At 44.9% G+C, this 18,908-nt stretch overlaps 1 protein-coding gene across 6 annotated transcripts in view; it reads left to right on the top strand.

Moving 5' to 3' along the window:
* The window catches only part of grb14 (growth factor receptor-bound protein 14), a 43,669-nt gene extending 39,646 nt beyond the window's left edge, over positions 1-4,023 (top strand). For 4 of the 6 annotated variants that reach the window (XM_062533994.1, XM_062533993.1, XM_062533991.1 and 1 more), the window contains 5 exons: positions 56-172; positions 764-833; positions 2,464-2,551; positions 3,227-3,320; positions 3,759-4,023. In XM_062533994.1, the coding sequence (XP_062389978.1) occupies positions 56-172; positions 764-833; positions 2,464-2,551; positions 3,227-3,320; positions 3,759-3,905 (516 nt within the window). In that variant the 3' untranslated portion in view covers positions 3,906-4,023. The remainder of the gene's footprint in view (positions 1-55; positions 173-763; positions 834-2,463; positions 2,552-3,226; positions 3,321-3,758) is intronic. The other 2 variants (XM_062533995.1, XM_062533997.1) reach the window with 1 other exon arrangement.
* The last annotated feature ends 14,885 nt before the right edge of the window (positions 4,024-18,908 follow it).

Below are 18,908 nucleotides of genomic sequence, written 5' to 3' on the forward strand. Positions count from 1 at the left end.
GTGTGTGTGTTTTTGTGTATGTGTATTCATGTGTGCGTGTGTGTTGCCATTCCAGAGGAGCATCTCGGAGAACTCGCTGGTGGCCATGGACTTCTCGGGCCAGACGAGCCGTGTGATTGAGAACCCGTCCGAGGCGCTGTCTGTGGCCGTGGAGGAGGGCCTGTCCTGGCGGGTAATGTGCTGCTGACCCCACTACATCATCCCTCCAACAGCCCCCCCCCCACCCTCAACCCCCCCACCCCCGGCGCCTTGTTCCCCCCCTCCACCCTCCACCCCTCCACCCTCATTATGCCCCCCTGTCCGCATAACTGACTCATACACAAGCAAAAACAAAAGCCAGACCTAACTCGAACAGAAAGTCCTCCAGCGACATCATCAGCGGGCCGGCCAGCGCACGGGGGTGGTCCAGAACACACACGACGCGGCCCGTCTGTCACACACACACACACACACACACTGCAGTAATGATGCGTCGCTCGCGCAGGCACTCCTGTCAACAGCGCTCCTAAATCAGAGGCGGCGCACGCCACTCCCGACTCACACAAAGGCTCAGAGCAGGACACACATGAGCGCGGCACAGATAGGGCCAAACACTGGCGTCTGGACGCACGACTCTCGCTCTGAGATGGACAATGGGGGCATTAGTGAGACTTGTTGTTTTTGTGGTGGATAAATGTACGTTTGTGGCAAGTGTTATTGGAGTTTTTGTTGTGCATAATGTATGTTTCTTATCTTAAGTGTTCATTTTGTGTTGCCTTCACAGAGGAAAAGTTGCCATCGACTCAGCTCTCATGGAAGCCCATCAACGTCTCAAAATCCTATGGCCAGCATAGGTTAGCGCACATGCATGCACACACACACACACACACACACACACACACACACACACACATACACACACACACACACACACACACACACACACACACACACACACACACACACATACACACATTTTATTTACACAAGGGGGCAATTACAACATGTCAGTAAAAATTACAAAGTGGTCAAAATATCTTACTATGATTTATTACATCTTATTTTGAATTTAAAGAATATTGTATTAATGTGATGTTTATGTTTAGGTAGTAATGAACCTAACCTTTAGGTAGTAATGAACATAACTTAGCTGTGTACTGTAGATTTAATTCTTGTGAAGTATGTTGGAAATGCAGACAGGATATAGTTTTCTTCTTAATGAAGAGATGAAGAGTGATTAGCATATTCCTGTACATTTCATGTAGCTTGAGTTTTTAGTTTGACATTTTTAATGTTCTTGTTCAGATTTATTAGGGTTGGAGGGAGGCAGTGACTGAAAATACATACAATATAAACATACGAACAACACACATACTGTACTCTACAATGCACCACAATAATGAGTAAATGAAAGAATTTTAACTTCCACACACTGTTCAGTGTTCACCAAAGATTTTAGAACTCTGTTCTAGAATCTTTGCTGTTCACCTTAAGTCATTGACATTGTCTGTGCACACATGAATTGTGAATGTCCAATGAGGCATTTTTATGGACATCAGTATTTATGTCATATGGCAGTGGGGCCTCAATGCAGCATTATCTCCTGTATGATACCAATTGGGCAAAGGGAATTCAGCTGCCTGCTTACAGCTTACAATCCACTCAAGTGGGGATCAGTGGAAATTACAGATATGGAAAAGTAATCGAACCAGTCTGAATCTATGTCACCTTAGCAAGAAAGTGGAGAAATGACAAACACACTTACCAAAACAAGCACCATGCACCATCAAATGAAACAGTAAAACGCTGAAGATGCTGGTGTGTTTCGAAGGTTTATATCTTTGAAATGGGCTGCAATATGAGCTGGCTAGCTGTATGACTAGAAACACAGCAATGAAGCATTAGTGAGAGGTGTTGCTTGCCTGGAGGAACATCAGTGTCGTGGGGTCACTGTGTGATATACAGCCGTTGACAGAGGAGGGACCATTTATGTTTCTTCAACATGGCAGAAGGGAGGGAAACGTTATGCAAGCACCTCACTCTCGGGGAAACTAGTGTTTCTGAAAACTATTGTGTTGCCATAGATTTACTGTATTATATGTTGTTGATTATACACATAATCTGTTATTACAAGAGGATTTCAGGGTTTTGTTATTCGCCCTCCCACTTCCCAAAGTAATCTAACACATGCCAAACTTTATCACAATTTCATTAATATCAGAGTCTTATGGCGTTACTAAGCGATCCATTTAATAACCATCGAGGTGAGGAAACCTAACACACATCCTACTGACCTTTAACACACTTGCGTGGGTGTGTGTGTGTGTATATGTGTGTGTGTGTGTGTGTGTGTCTGTGTGTGTGTGTGTGTGTGTGTGTGTGTGTGTGTGTGTGTGTTTGTGTGTGTGTGTGTGGATGCTGCGCCGCTCTCCTGCGTCCGTCTGTCCATCTCTAACGCCGGCTGTCCTGTCCTGTGTTCCGCAGCTCTCCACCTGGCCCAGCCCTGGTTCCACAGCAAGCTGTCTCGAGAGGAGGCCCATCGGCTGATCTCACAGCAGGGCCTCATTGATGGGTACGCGCACTCCCGCTCCCGCCCCCCCCCGGGGACATCAGGCCTGGCTGATTAGATAGATCACATGTCCTTTGGGTGATATTCCTGCTCTCAGATAGCAGTGATGTCACAGCAGTGTTTCTGATGGGATCCGTGAGATAGCTGCGGGTGGGGGGGGGGGGGCATTACCGAAGTGATATCTGCGCGGCTATTAAACATAAATCCATACCCGTGAGGTCTGACACAGAAATAACAAACTGTGTGTCAGTGAACATGCAACGGGGTAGAGTTTCCAGCGCTATTTCTGGCCGGCTGGTGGACAAATTTACCACCATCTTCTGCTGTCATCTAACATTACTTCACGAGCCCTTGTCACGGGTCCTGTTATTCACACGGCACATTTTTTTCTCCCCCGTCTGTTGCCGTGGGGACGTGAGACGTACGTGAAATGGGAGTAATTTGGAGAATGGCAGCACGTTTTTCGAGCGCCGTCTGTGCCGTTTCTGTTTACGTTACGTAACCCAAGCAGCAGATGAAAGAGCCCCTGTGTTTGGGGCAGCGTGAGGCCTGGAGATATCATCTCCGTGTGCTCGGGCTCCCAAAAAGCCCCAGCCGGGCAGGGAGAATAGGTGTCTAGCTGGCCAATCCAAAGGGACGGGGGGAGGCGGCACTGAAAGGCTCTGTTTTTGTCCACAGGGTTTTTCTTTTAAGGGACAGCCAAAGCAACCCGAAGACATTTGTCCTATCGCTGTGCCACATGCAGAGAATCAAACACTTTCAGATCGTACCTGTGAGTACAGCTGCTCACAGCCTGGCTCTCTCTCTCTCTCTGTGTGTGTGTGTGTGTGTGTGTGTGTGTCTGTGTGTGTGTGTGCATCTCATATTTTAATGTTCAAAGGGAGCCGGTCATCACTGCCGGTGTGTGTGCGTGTGTGTGTGTGTGTGCGTGTGTGTGAGTGTGTGTGTGTGTGTATGCTTGTTTGTATGAGGGGTCTGTGTTCCTTTGTATTCATAAACATGCAATATGCATTTATAAACAAATAAATGTGTGACAAAAAGTTGTTTATGTTCTTGTTTACAAATGAGCTTTTGTGTGTTTACCTCATGTATGTGTTTACATTGGTTGACTCACAGTCTAGTGTCTCACTCTGTATCTGCGTGTGTCTGTGTGTGTGTGTGTGTGTGTGTGTGTGTGGACATGTGTGTGTGTGTGTGTTGTGCCGAGCAGGTGGAGGATGAGGGCGAGCTGTTCTACAGCCTGGACGAGGGCCACACGCGCTTCGGCGACCTGCTCCAGCTGGTGGAGTTCTACCAGCTCAACCGAGGGGTGCTGCCCTGCAAGCTCAGGCACCACTGTGCCCGCATCACCCTCTGATGCCCCAGCGGTCACCCGCGCACCCTGCCGACCCCTCCACCCGCTCCCGCCCTCACTCCACCCGCCCCCTCCAACCGCACCTTAATGCCACCAAGGGGGAGGAGGAGAGGAGGGCAGGGCAAGGGAAAGGGTGGGGGTGGGGTTGGGGTGGGGGTGGCGGGGGGTCTGGGGGAGAGTGCGCTGTTGGGTTCTCTGGAGGTTCACAGACGCATCCCGTGCCTTGGATCTGATGGACAGGAGACTCGGAAAACCACGAGCAGACGTGCAGATGCCAGTGACACAACCACTGATCGTGAAAGACATCCACAGAAACGAAAATCCGCCTCCATGCACACACAAACACACACACACACACACACACACACTCGCACACAGATGCACACATACTTAACCGGCTGTGGCTACAAGCTATGAGAACAAGTGTGACCTCTCCGTTTTTTGAAAAGGGCACATGATACAAAAGCTGTAGTGAGAGAAGACAAAAAAAAGACAAGTTTTTAAGTGGACTGGCTAGTGGGTTCTAAAGTTTTTGCAATAACGTGAGTGGTGAATGGACCTAGCAAAGTATACAAGCTTGGTCTGCAGCAGGTGTGGCCTGCTCAGACACCGAGGGGGGGGGGGAGACCATAGCTGCAGTGGCTATGTCTATGGGAAAAAAGAAGAGCTTGAAGGATGTGAGGGTAGGTGAGGGGGAGGGAGGGGGAGGGGAAGCACAGCCCATGTGGTGCAGTTGATGATGTACTGTATATAAATATGGAGTAGTAGTACGTGGACGTTAATGCTAAATGCTCTCTGTTTGTGAATGAGCCTCTCCTGATCTATGGTAGCGAGCTATCAGTCCGATTCTGATCATTGACAGCAGTGGCCACGAAGCCATGTGAGCATTGGGAGAGAATTTAAGAAAAAGCTATGGTATAGCCATAATCATTGTGCACAATAGAGGAAAAAAAACAAGCTTTTTTGTTTTTTGTCAGGGGAATATCACAAAATCAGGTTGGAGAGGATTTAGGAGGTTTGAAGTGTACAGCGGTGCAAGCCACAGTCCTTTCTCAATCTCGTGGGTAAAAAAAAGCCTCTCTCTCTTTCTTCTCTCTCTCTGTCTCTCTCTCCCTCTCTCATTTTAATCACGTGACAAGATATTCAGGTATTTTATAAATATGTGATATGTTTTTTTGTTTGTTTGTTTGTTTTTTTGTTTTTGCCTATTGTTTGAGATGCGTGGTTACCAGGTGAGAATGCATTTCTGTGCATGCTGTATAAGCTGGAATTTGACTGTTGTAGTGGCCTAAAACACCAGCTGAGAAACAATGCACATACTAGATGGTACCCTACTGTACGCCAATCTGGAATGTATCCATTGCATTATACGTCTAAACTGACACTGCACCCTTGAATAATGTTATAGTAGCATAATGTGGTTTACATTTTAGAGATTCCAACCTCAAGGCATAAGAAAATGTGTGATACCATCCATTGATTATCGGTTACTATGCCAGAATTGTTGTACATTGAAATTGGTGTTCTTTGTTTTGTTTTTGTTTTTAGGTTGTATAATGCAGATTGACAATGTACTTCAGCTGATTTTTTTGGTATAAAATGGATGGTGAGGTCATGATCATAGATTTACACAATAAGAACAATGATATGTGGTTTCTTCAGGTTATGGCCTGTAATATAGCAGAAAATTCTTTTAAAAAAGAAAAAAAAGAAATACGACACAGGGATTCTCATTCAACTATGATGGATGTGTTTTAATGTGCAAAAGATGACATAAAGAGAACTCACATGACCATTTGACCAATGTACTTTTAACAGTCAGATAAAGAAACATGAAACAATAATAAATGCATTTTCAGCAAACTGACAGGTGTATGTAAAATAAAAAAAACAGACAATAGTGCTTGTCAAAATGTCAAGAAGAATATTATGGACTGCATTATCAATCAATGCAAGTTGCACTGTTTGAGTCCAGTTTTATAATTCATACCTGTTTGGCAGCCTCTAAGTTGCTCAGTGAACTCAAATTTATATAAAGAAATGTTTTACATCTTTTGGAAATAGTCACATTGAAATGGTATTGGTAGACAATGTTAATTGCACTGTAGTTTAAACACTGGTAACAGTTCCTATTACGTCATAATGACTGTTAAAGACTTTTCATGGCAATGTCTGGAGAATCCGTTTCTTTCCTTTGCCTCTGCTCTTACCTACCCTGGTCTTTGTCCATGGACAGAACTAGTGTAGTGTATGTGAAATGACCATGTATATATAATTTATGTCTTATGAAGTCATTCTCTGTGTCTGATGTGTTTTTCAGCGTCACCCGTGAGGATTGTCCAGTTCCTTTGAAGTTTATTGGAGGTTTTTGTTCTGAGAAGTTTTTTTTTTTTTTTAGTTTTTTTGTTTGTTTTTGTTTTGTTTTGGAGGAGTTTACATATTAACAGATAAGTGATTAAGTTCATGCCTGAATTAACAGCATTTTGTGGGCAGAGTAACCTTCAGTTAATTGAAACATAATTACTTGTCCGACATTAGAGAGTAATCTGGCTGATTAAAAAAAATGAAGATACCTTTTTCCAAAAAAATCTTTTCTTCTATGAGAGTGAAGTCTATAAAAAAAAAAACCTGAAACCTGTGTTTACAGTTATGAAAACATAACATCCTAATGAACACTTTTCAATTACATTTGTCACATGTACCATACAAAAAAATAGGGATTTTTTTTATTTGTGCATGGCTGACGATTTAATGAAAACGTTCAAGATGTTATACATTCTCTAGCTTTAGCCACTAGATGGCAGGCTTTAGCTTTTCACAGTTTCCCATAAACCTCACACAAGACAAACAATTACTGGCGAATGTGGGAACATTTTTCAGGTTACTCTCAAATCAGTCTACTGTTTCGTATTTAATCTAATTGTTTAACATCAATAGGCCTGATTGTATTGTACATGCTATTTGGTTTGAAGTAATGAGGTGAGACGATTTGCATGCGTAATAGATTTTCAGTGATTTTTAACAGTGACATTTATTTAGACACCTAAAAAGAAAAGACAATGTGGAGTTAGCGAATTGAAAAGAGAATCAATAATACCATGGTCAATTAATTAATTTGACTCCGCCAATCGATCTGATACTGTGCTTTTGTTTGCTTGTGCAGTCTGGCAGTATATGAGATAACTGTAGTTGGACCATGAATATATTAAATGAAGGACGCGCACACTTAAAGCACTCAAAGTCCATATGTTTGTAGCCTAAAATGTTCAGTTCACATGTTCTAAATTCACATTCGAAATTCTCTCACTGCATACAAACACGTTCGGTCTTCTCTCCAGGACTGGATGGAAGGCCTTGCGCTTTTGCTTTTTGGGCATTGCTATTTCAGTTTACCGGTAAAAACGGAAAAAGGAAGGAAATGGGGGGCAAAGAAGATACACACACGCGCGCACGGACACACACATACATGCACATAACAGTTCAGTTCCAGGGGATATGTTTGCGCGCACGTAAGTGTTAAACACAGCCCTGCTTCCAGGGTCTGCAGCTTAAACGCTATCTTGGATGTATTTCTCCCATTGATCCACATCTGGCTGCAGGGAGAAAAGAGTGGGGAGAGAGAGAGAGCGCTCTGTCTAAATGAATTCCTCCTCCTAGACGCAGTCCAAACAGCCCGTGGATACGCGAGTTCGAGTGAGGGGCTCGCTGTCTGCCTTGGCCGCTCAGACGCGCATAGCAGAGACAGGCACCGAACGGCCAGACAGGCACACGGTCGCCCAGTTCCTATCATGCACCTCGTGAAGCCGAGCCCACCTGAGCCCATACACGGCCTAGTCGGTATAGGGATTCTCGGGGAGAGTCTGAGGAGAAAGACTGGAAAGTTCCTTGGCCGAAGGGTCAGTCTGGCCCTTGAGGCACATCTGAGCATTGTCACAGTTAATGCCATGGCTTAATGCCACTTTTGCCCCAAAGGAAGGACAACACCACGACAGAGGTAAGCAAAGCTGATAGAGGTCATATGGAGGACATGATGGCCAACGAGGCCTATTACCCGTGCGTCATGCAAATAAGCCAAGAACGAAGGCTCGGCAAGAAAACATCTACAGCATTTTCAGACTTCAGGGCCAGTAACAAGAAGTGGAATTTAACGTTTAAATATTTTTTAAAATGCTTCAGGGAAACAGTTATATGTGAAACTGAGCACATGTTGTGTAAAACTGGTTTTAGACAGACCTCTTATCAGTCCACCCACTTGACAGATAAAGTACTTGCATCAACCATCCCTCTGGAAGTTTTTGGAACATCAAGGCAGATATTGTTGTAGAGCCAGGAAACAGTTTAACTTTATAAAGAATACATAAAAAGTTAATGCGCCTGAGCAAGACATTGTGATTGAATTAAGCTGAAACATTCAGCAAGTTCATGTTGTGCTGTCTTCAGTCTATTTATATGACAGCCCTATATAGCTGTATACTGAACACAACTTGAGGGCTACAAGTTCATACTGTGTGAAAGACGCTTTCAGTATTTGTTGTGGTATCTAACCAGATGTCTGAATCTACTAGCTGTACCTTAGGTCAGAGTCAGAAACATGTGTGTGTGTGTGTGTGTGTGTGTGTGTGTCCTTGCAGAAAAAAGACTAGGTGAATGCTTGAGTCCCTCTCTGTAGCTGTCGCTCTCAGCTCCAAGGCCATGGAGTGGTTTCCGAGGTAGCACACACAACCCAGTAAAACACACAATGTAACACTGCTGTGAGTTTCTTTAAATAAATAAATAATGATAATAATAATAAAAACTTCTGTTCTATGAATACATCTACAAATACATTTTTTGCCATAAGATGTAAAAGTCTAATTACACAATTATACTGAGGGGAAAAAAACAAAAGGGTCTGAACAGTCAGTGTATAATTATATTATATATTTATATTTGTCTGGTGTAGTCAGTGCTAAGATTAAAAAACAGTCCAAACCACAAGCCATTAAAATTCACCTTTCAGGGCCATGTGGGATTCATTCTCCACTGAGTGGACTTTTTCTGATAAATTATGTCCAGGCTAATTGCTGTTTCAGTGCTGGCTCTCTCAATTGTACGCTAACCCCAAATATCCCCCTTTTTTCTCTTTCTCTCTTCTCCTTGTCTTTCTTTTTTATTTGATATAGAGGTCTTGGTACAAGAGAATGGTGAGTATCCAGCTTTGTTAATTACATGGATAACACTTTCGCTCATCAAATAATGGATGTGCTTTGCAATTTCTCGTTTTAATAATCAATTACGGGATGTAATTCGCGGCAGTGTCACAGGAGACTAGCACAGTCTCAAAAGGCGAGATGTCCACGCTGGCTGTCTTTATGGGGCCCTATGTATCTCTTTTCTCTCTCTCTTTTTGAAGCACATTGGGGAGCAGCCTCTGTGCGTCACTCTCACACATTTCATATTGTTTCTCATTACTGGATGCCTCAATTAGGGCTGGGATGTTTTCAGCCGTATTCAGGTATTCCGCACATGCAGGGGTATTCCCCAAGTACATATCGGGGGGGGGGGGGGGGGGGAGACACACACACACACACACACACACACACACACACACACAGAGAAAGAGACACATGCACACACAAACACGCACACAGACACACAGGGTTGAGGGAAAACGTGTGTGAGTCTATTCCCAAATGCTGCTCGACAAACATAAAACACAAACCACTAGAAAAAAAAGTGTTGAAAAAAAGAGTAAAGGCATTGTGATTCAAATTAAAAACACAAACTGGCATGTTTAATAAAACAAAGTAGGGGAGAGTGTGTGATCATATTCAGCATACCTTGTAGCCAGCCAGAATGAAACAGAACACATAGCTGGTGGATAGCAACTGATGTAATTAAAAGAGGATGGGTGGGTGGGGTTGTGGTAATAGTAGCAGCAGCAGCAGCAGGTGCTGTTTTGCAATGTAGTGAATACAAAGAAGACAAAGAAAATAACATCAATGGAAGCATTACGTCAACAGCCTTTTGAGATGCAATTTGACACAAATATACAGAATACCAAAATTACTCCGGGAAAAAGATGAGATTACTGACTGAGCCCCTCCCAACCCTCCAGAATAACACAAGTTAAGTCAAAAGTGTGAAATAATGATGACATATCTCACAGTGTTCTCTATCTCTGGCAGTTCGACCCCCACCCCATCCCGTACACACCACCACACTCATGCTACACACACGAACACACACACATACACACAGAAACACACACAGAGGAAAGTGGGTTTTTTCTTGGCCAGTTGTATTAATTTGCTACTCGAGAATCATCCCCCAACACATCAGCCGACCAAGAGTCAAGACTAAACTAATTCACCTTCTTGGTGTGCAGACTATTTTTGTATTTATTTCTAAGGATTTCACACAACCCGGAAAAATAACATGTCTGTCAAACTGTAGGCCTGGATTCACAATATTATGAATGAAATGTGCTTTATTTAGAAGCTTTCCGTGGAGTGATTGATTTGACTAATTGCATTAGTACGCTACTAGAGTTGTGCTGTATTTGATAGAGACCCCTCTCCCCAGCCCCTTCCCTCTCTCCTCCACAACCTCTGTGTGGGAGACCTTCTCAGCAAGCAGACGCCTGCACACAACAGACAGGGCCGCCACTCCGACCCAAACGGTGACATGGGATAACTGACGACCCACGCGGTGACATGGGATAACTGACGACCCACGCGGTGACATGGGATAACTGACGACCCACACGGTGACATGGGATAACTGACGTGACGTGCAGATGAGTCATAGAGAACTGATTTGAGCAAATGAGAGATAATGAATATTCAGATTTTTTTTTTTTTTTGCAAGTGCTCATACCACCCCCAGCAAGATGCTGCCCTGAGCCCTGAGCTGCCTGCATCACACACCACCACTGGGAAGTGACCAAACTATAGAGCTAATCCTGCAGTTATGTCAAACAATTTGATTTGTAACATTTGAGATTTCAGTGTAAATCTGTGTCTGGGTCAATCAGTGTTAAGGTTAACCTTTGTGCAACGCCCTCAACCATTTACTGTTTTCTGAGAAATTTCAACTTCCACGAGGCTTCATTTTAGATCTCCCAGCTTCTGAAATGAAGTTTAGTATGAAGAAGTATGAAGACTCACTGTATATGCTTATACAGCATCAACAAGCACAAGTTTTGAAGAAGTACATGTATTCCCTCATACAAATAAACACTCTGGCTGAACATTATGGCAGACACATCACTGCGGAAAGAAAATGAAATTTACGAAAGTAGTTTAGTAGAAATATTGTGAAATTAGATATAGGTCATCATACTGTAAATATCAGTAAATACTGTATTATATTGTGCTGTATCTAATTATAGAGAAGCAACTTATGCACGACAAACAAAACAAGTATTTTTCCCTGTTTACTGTCCATCACATGCACTTCATTGCCATATAATTAATCAATTAATTAATCTGAAAATAGGCATGGATGGCAAATGAACTCCTATAACACCTACACATAGCATTCATTTTATATTTAATTATTTTAAATGAAACATTCAATGATTTTTTTTTGTAAAGACAACACACTTTGAAAACATTGAATGAGAGCTCTTTGATTTTCTGCTACTGCCATTCATAAACAAATCTTGTAAAAAAAAAAAAATTTAAAATATATTCAAAACCACATACAGTAGTCGTGGCTGAGATTGTGATTTCTAAATTGATTCTTTAATAGTGAAATTGTTATTGTTCAAATGTGGGCATGTGGTCTGGCGCACAACAAAGGCTTGTTATGCTGCACGCGTGTGTGACTTCCTCGCCACACATCACGTCGTCGCCGTCACCGCCGTCGCGGCGCTTGTTGTTTTAGGCAGCAGCGGGAGAGCTGTCATTGTCTCCTCGGCGCACCTTCAAAGTGCCTGTCTCGTCTGGAGATGGTTGACCTTGAGGACGAGCGGCGCCGCAAAGAGAGAGCGCCAAGGCAAAGGCGTGCCAGGGACCCGGCAACCAGGCTGCTCCGCACCTAATCCCCGTCAGTGAGGGGGAAGCCTGGGCACTGCCCTGTAGCATTAACTAGCAAATCAGATGTCAAGTGTGCGTGTGTGCGTGTGTGTGTGTGTGTGTGTGTGTGTTTGTGTGTGTGTGAGAGAGAGAGCGGGAGAGAAGAACGGTAAATTTAGATGTATTTAGAGAGTCAGAGAGGGTCGACCAGTGGCCAGTTGCAGTGTGTTATCAATGGCACACTGTCAGCGTTAGTCTTTATGGAGTTAGTTTATGTGAGGCTACAACACCGGCCACTGTGTAGCAAAAAAAAACAAAACAGCATTTATACTGCGGTGTGGTTGAAATAACAGATCTGGGGGGAGCTCGAAGGAATTGTGTCCCCAGAATGTATGTTGTCCTCATAGAGGTGTGTTTACCCCCCGCCAAAATTATGACTAGGCATCAAGTGTTGATTTTGTTTGTAGCTTTTGTTTTACTGTTTTTTTAACCAACAGGAACAAACAGGTCAGAACCAGCTCTGAATTTTAAAAAATGGAATAATTACTGGACTTGAGTCCTCACATGCATGCCTCATAGTGTTCGTGTAAGTGGAAGACTCTGTAGAGATGGCGGAGATCACTGCCCTCTGACTCTTACGGGGCACCTACCCCCTCTGCCCTCTCCCCCCTCCCCGTGTGTGTGTGTGAGTGTGTGTTGGGCATGGGAGATGTACATGTATTGGTAGGAGTCTCAAGTACTGGACACAAGCGGGACTCCATGTGTGGCATGCTACAGAGTGGAGAGAGGTTATTTTTTCTCTCTGCCCCCCCCCCCTCTCTCTCTCTTTCTCTCCCTCTCCCCAGTTTGGCCAGTGGGTGTGGCCCAGCGGGGGTTCACTCTCCCAGGGAGTCAGAGAGAGAGAGAGAGAGAGAGAGAGAGAGAAAGAGAGGCTATAGCTGAGCATGAGTCGGTGCAGACAGCGTTGAGTGCAGATTGACGGCTGCTTGATTTGATCAAACGCACAGATGAGAGAGAGGAATGACAGAAGCAAGTGCAGGAGGAGGGCTGACCCACCAAACACGCAGAATATCTTAACGTTTGGGGAGGGGGGGGCATATGCTGAGATATGACAGGCTTTAGATCTGCAGCAGAAGTGGCACATTGCGTAAATACACAAAGCAAGCATTTGTTTGTACTGTAACTGCTGTTCAGTATTACACTCCTCACCTGGCTGTCCATTATCACTTTTGTCGGTTGGAAGTTTTCTGCCAATATGTGCTTTCATGTACATGTGTGATTATTATACAAAATACACTGATGAATCTGAGCTTAAAACATCTTATGTTCTCATCTGATCAACCAGCAAGTTCAAACTGCATCAGGTCTCTATTACACTTCAATTGCGTCGAAATTGAGATAATTCTACACATATAGTTCATTTCAACATTTGAGGCCCTCTACTACAACAGAGCGTATTTAGACACACACGCACAGACACACGCAAACGGACAGACACACACACACACACACACACACACAAACGGACACACATTCATACACACACACTCACACACACACACACACACACACACACACCTCTGGATAGGCCTTCTCCTCCTTGAGATCCACGGAAGCTTAATTCAGGCAGCAGCCCACACACACCACATGTGCTTAAGCTCCATTTACATTTCATGTTTTTTTCCCCTCCGTCTCTGACTCTCTGACTCTCTTACTCTCTCGCTCTCTCCCTCCCTCTTCTCTCCATCTTTTTCTATCTGATTTACATTGTATGCGAGTTGACTCCAGCTCAGAGCAGGAAGCTTCATGGAGGAGACGAGGAAATGGTCCATTTCTGTGCGCGCAGAGGAGAGTAAACCGGGCAGCATATGTTGGGATTTGAATAGTCAATCGATGAATAACCTAGAGCACTGTTTTTTTTCCCTATCTCTCCCTCCCTCTTTCTTTCTCTCTCTCTTTCACTCTCTCTCTCTCTCGCTCTCTTTCTGGATCGGCTGGCTAGAGCAGTCTTTCTCCGAGCTTCGGGAGGGCCATCCCTCCCTGAAGTGCCCGCGCTGTAGTCAAAAATATTTACAGTGCCAGAAGGTATTTCGAAAAAATATATATTTGCGGAAAAAAATCCAATACGGCGCTGACCTCTCGCTGGGCATTTGTTAAACTCTCAGTCTCTCCATCCTGCGCTGCGTCTTAAGGCGAGGGAAATCAGCACTCTGTTTAGAACCCATCCTCCACTGCTGGGGAGGCTTTGTGCTCAAGCTCCGTCTATCTGCTCCATCTCTATTTATTGTTTTTTATTTACTTATTCATTTTTTCCAAGTTTTTTCAAGTTGTTTTTTTTTTGCGCATAGTTCAAGTGCAGTGATGGTCAGTGACCCATTTTGAATTCATTACACGAGTAAGAAATAATTAGGATGATAACAATTAAAAAGCAAATTGCATTATTGTCCATGTATTGAGGTTTATATTCCTCGTATTGACCCTTTGGCAACACAGATTGCTAAAGGACCATAAGTCATCCAAAGCCACGCATAATTACCGCAGTGGTAACAATCTAGTTTACCAAGTTCTCAGGTCACAAATTCCAATAGACAGACCACAGACTCCAACATTTAATAGTCAGGTTTGACATGCCGTTTCTTTGGGATTCGTGACTTATGAGGGGTAGCTGTAGCGCTGCGCCAACTCAACGCCATGCCGCCCTGGCCACGTTGGCACTGGGCATGGTGCTGTGGCTGGAGGAGGTGCTGAGGTGCCACCTGAAGTGTTTGGCCACTAGAGGGCAGAAAATGGCCTTCCAGCTGGATCACAGTTCAGCATCCTCCTTGGGTTCTTCGTCATACACACACACACACACACACAGACACACACACACACACACACACAAAAGGATACAACATGTTTTTGTAGCATGATCCCAACTTTAGACTCATTTCCTTAACATCAAATAGATATATAGTTGGTAGGATACTCTTTACGTGGAAAATCAAATAATTTGAAGAAGAAAAAAAAAATAATGATCATGTTAATAAACTTAGGGGGGCCCAATTGAAGGAGGGAAAAAATGCATGTAAAGTGGCTAATTACAATAATCTCACCAAGATGTCATAAAGGAGAGGAATGTCACAAAGCAATTAATTAATTGTGTTGCAAAGTAGCTGTCAATGACCTCGGCTTGTCATCTCGTGCCGTTCTCGCAACCTGCTCTAAGATGTTTTCCCAGGAACAGATTGCAGCGGAGGAACAGATGTCAAGATCAGGGGCACCCCGGCAGTCGGCGAGACTCCTATTTCATGGGGTTTTATCCCATAATTCTCTTTGAGAATGTTGTGTGCGTGGCGGTGTTTAATTACACATGCAGGAACTCCTAGTGTATTTGTGGCGCCGGACTCATTATTGTCTACGGGGGAGATGAGTGATATCAAGCAAATGAATGCTGAGCAAAGAAAGCAGTAAATACACCGCTAATAATGACAGATTGGCGAGGCAGGGTAATGTACAATGTGTGTGTGTGTGTGTGTGTGTGTGTGTGTGTGTGTGTGTGTGTGTGTGTGTGTGTGTGTCTGTGTGTCTGTGTGTCTGTGTGTATGTATGTATGTGTCTGTGTATGTGTGTATGTACCTCTGTGTGTGTGTGTGTGTGTCTGTGTCTATGTATGTGTCTGTGTGTGTGTGTGTGTTTGTGTGTATGTGTGTGTGTGTGTGTGCGTGTGCGCGCATGGCTGCTGGCCCTTGGCCATGTGTTCACACCCGCACACTTGCCATTGGAGGCATGCCGACCCAGCACAAACACTGCGACCGCACTGACTTATCACCCCACGCCAATAGCAATCAATGGCCCCCAGAGTGGATACCGTCGCACCAGCACTGGAGGACAACAGGATAATGACAGCCACACTCTCCATGCACTGCTCACCACCACTCGTTAATAAGTCATTGTTTTTTCCCCCTCGTCTTCTCCCTCTCTCTCTTCCTCCTGCGCCTCCTCCTCCTCCTCCTCCTCCTCCTCCTGCTCCTTCTTCTCCAACTGGACACCAGTTTGGATGGCCGCCATGCGACTTGAGTGATGCGTGGCCTTTGGCACCGTGCAACTGTTGACCAGCAGCTCCTACAGCTGCACCCGGAGTAAACAGAGAGCGGAGCTCCTGTTGCATCCACGGCCAGAGCCCCTGCACGCACACGCGCGCGTGTGTGTGTGTGTGTGTGTGTGTGAGTGTAAGTGTGTGTGTGTGGGCATGGGAGAGAGAGAGAGGGAGGCTGCATGTTGTGGACAGCACATTGGGTTTGTCAGTAGTCGTTAACGTGAGGCATTCCAATGCTCATTCAGGGCTGCGAGCCACAAAAAAAAGCCCCAGAAAAAACACTGCCACTGTTGGGGGGGGGGGGGGGGGGGGGGTGGTGGGGATGAGGGTGGGGGGCTTCTTTTGTTTATCTGTAGTGGTTAAGAAAGCAGTCCTTCTCTGCCCCCCTCTCTCTGTCAGTCTCTCTCTCCCTCTGTCAGTCTCTTTCTCTCCCTCTCTCCCTCCACTGTGGCATTTGGGGAGGTGGTCGCGGTGTTGGTTGGGGAGGAGAAGGGGGGGGGGGCTTTATCTCAGTTATTGTTATTATTCTGCATTTTTCTCTTCGACGTCTCCAAAACATGACAACTGCCAGAACAACAAGACTAATGTATTCTGTGGCTGCCTAGGGAAGGGGAGGGATGGTGAAATGTGCAGTGAAGTGAAACATGAAAGGTTCCAGACAGAATCTGACACTGTGTCGTTCAGCCGCACGCAGATAAAAGCCCGCTCGTCACCAAACCCCCTGCAACTACTTTTTTTTTTCCCCCTTCGCCCAAGTCGTCTAAGTAGCAAACATCAAACCTTCACGGAGCCTGGGAAAAAAAAATATATCAACCAAAAATAAATTCACGATTAAATCTTTTGTCCCTCTCTCCACCTCCACCACCGCCGCCGTCGCCACCACTCAAATCCCACCTCCCAACCCTTCTTGTTTATACATGGATGGAACAAGAAATACAACTGTCAGTATTCCTGAAAAACCAAATCCCATTGTTCTGGCTGGCTGTTGACACTCCTGCTGTGGCTGCGTCTCTGTGCATTTTGCATTACTCCAGGACACTTTTCCCCAGCTGCGTACTATATGGTGATGCCGGCTGATGGCTTGTCCTTCAACCTCACGACGCCATACAGTGGCTCGGATTCGAATGAAAAGCGGAAAAGTGCGGGCTCTTGTTGGTAGCACTCTGGTGCGCTTCTTTGAGACGCTCGATCGTCTTTGTTTCCTGACCCGGTGTTTGGAATGTACCAAGACAAGTCTGTTTTGAAGGCTCGCAGCATAAGCTCAAGCGAATAGTCTGTGTCTGTCTTTTTTATTACTTATCTGTTTTTTTTCTTCAGAAAATGGAACATTTAGAAAGCGCCAGCTAGTGTACTTGTTTACATTGCTCCTTCTTTTCAAGTCAGGGTTGAATCGAGGCTAACGCCAATCATAGCACACGACCTCTGTCTTGTATAGCTAACTCACTCGCGCTGCCCCCTGTTACAAGACAAGTTAATTGAATACGAGTTCAAGTCATCTTCCCAGATGCTCCGCAGCAAAAGAGGCACAAAAGTGTTGGAGCAGGTGTAGCCATGTTAACACTTATTTCCATTAGAGGTGCCTCTGCTCCGAGCCAGGCGTTTGGAAGGCTGGCATATTCAGCTTTGTAAATACTTTTTCCTATTTTATTGCTTTCCCCCCCCACTTCTCCTCTACAGGATATTATTCTTATCGTCATCCTTTCAGGAGAGATTACTCTTTTAACCCCAGTATGTATCTATCTATTGATACATCTGAGAGAGAGAGAGAAAGGGAGCGAGAGACAGACCCTGGCAGGACCTCCACGCAGCCTGGGAGAGTGGTGAGGGGCAGGTATGGACGTCTCTCCCTGATGTGGACACAGGCGAAACAGCCATGACCCCCCCCCCCCCCCCCACCACCACCACCACCACACACATCCCCCTGCAGCCCACACGTTTTAAGCTGGAGGGAGAGAGCCAAACAGGGCTCCTTTGCCCTGGATCAGAGTTGAAATGGAAATCACAATGGATGCGTTTTTTTTCCCGCTCCTCCTGCTGCGCCTCAGGGGTGCGTTCGGCCCGAGAATGTAGAACTCTTTGCATTACTCATCCTTCAGTCGGGAGCCTGGTGCTTTTATCTGAGACCTGTTTAGTGTGCCTCTGTGCTCACAAAGACAAACAGAGAGCAGGCATGATGGCAGGGAGTGTGTGTGGTTGTGTGTCTGTCTGTCTGTCTATCTGTCTCTCTGTGTGTGTGTGTGTGTGTGTGTGTGTGTGTGTTTGTGTGTGTGGTTATGGGCATGTGCATTTCATGGACGAGCCTAACATTTACACTTTAAATGTTTACTGACACTTCACATGGTTGAAAAGATAGAGGTGACCAACCATAAGGTGTTTTGATAGTCGCCGTGCGAAGCCTGGAGTCATGGTTAAAGCACAAAGAAGACGTGTGAAAGATGAGGAGATATTTATGCTGTTATGCTGCAGTCGTCTCTGTTGTGGATGACATGCATGTCAGACCAAGGACACGGAGGACCAATTTATACTAGTTCAGCAATCTTCCATCAAGGTTCTTTCTCTTGGTTTTATATTTTCCATTAGTATTGGATAAAAGTACAATGACTGGCATACTGGGTGCCCAAACAGGAACTGCTCTGAAGACCACACAAACACAGCACACAGTTCATCAGTTCACATCATCATCAGTTCCCATTTATTGCCAGTTTAAGCCAGGCACTTCCCCTTAAAGGTCTGACTGGTAGTTCTTGGCACTAGCATATGCAGTCCCATATTCAGCCCCTAATAATATTATACATCCTTGAGTGCTGTATAGAGTGTTATCAGAAAGTCAAGGTGAGGTTTAACCTCAATTTCAATACTGACAGACACATGACAAAGTGGCAGGCTCTGCCAGTGGAATCATCGCCTGTGTGTTGTCCAGTCATTTTT

The sequence above is a fragment of the Sardina pilchardus genome, chromosome 4 (assembly GCF_963854185.1).
Source record: "Sardina pilchardus chromosome 4, fSarPil1.1, whole genome shotgun sequence".
Lineage (NCBI taxonomy): Eukaryota > Metazoa > Chordata > Actinopteri > Clupeiformes > Clupeidae > Sardina > Sardina pilchardus.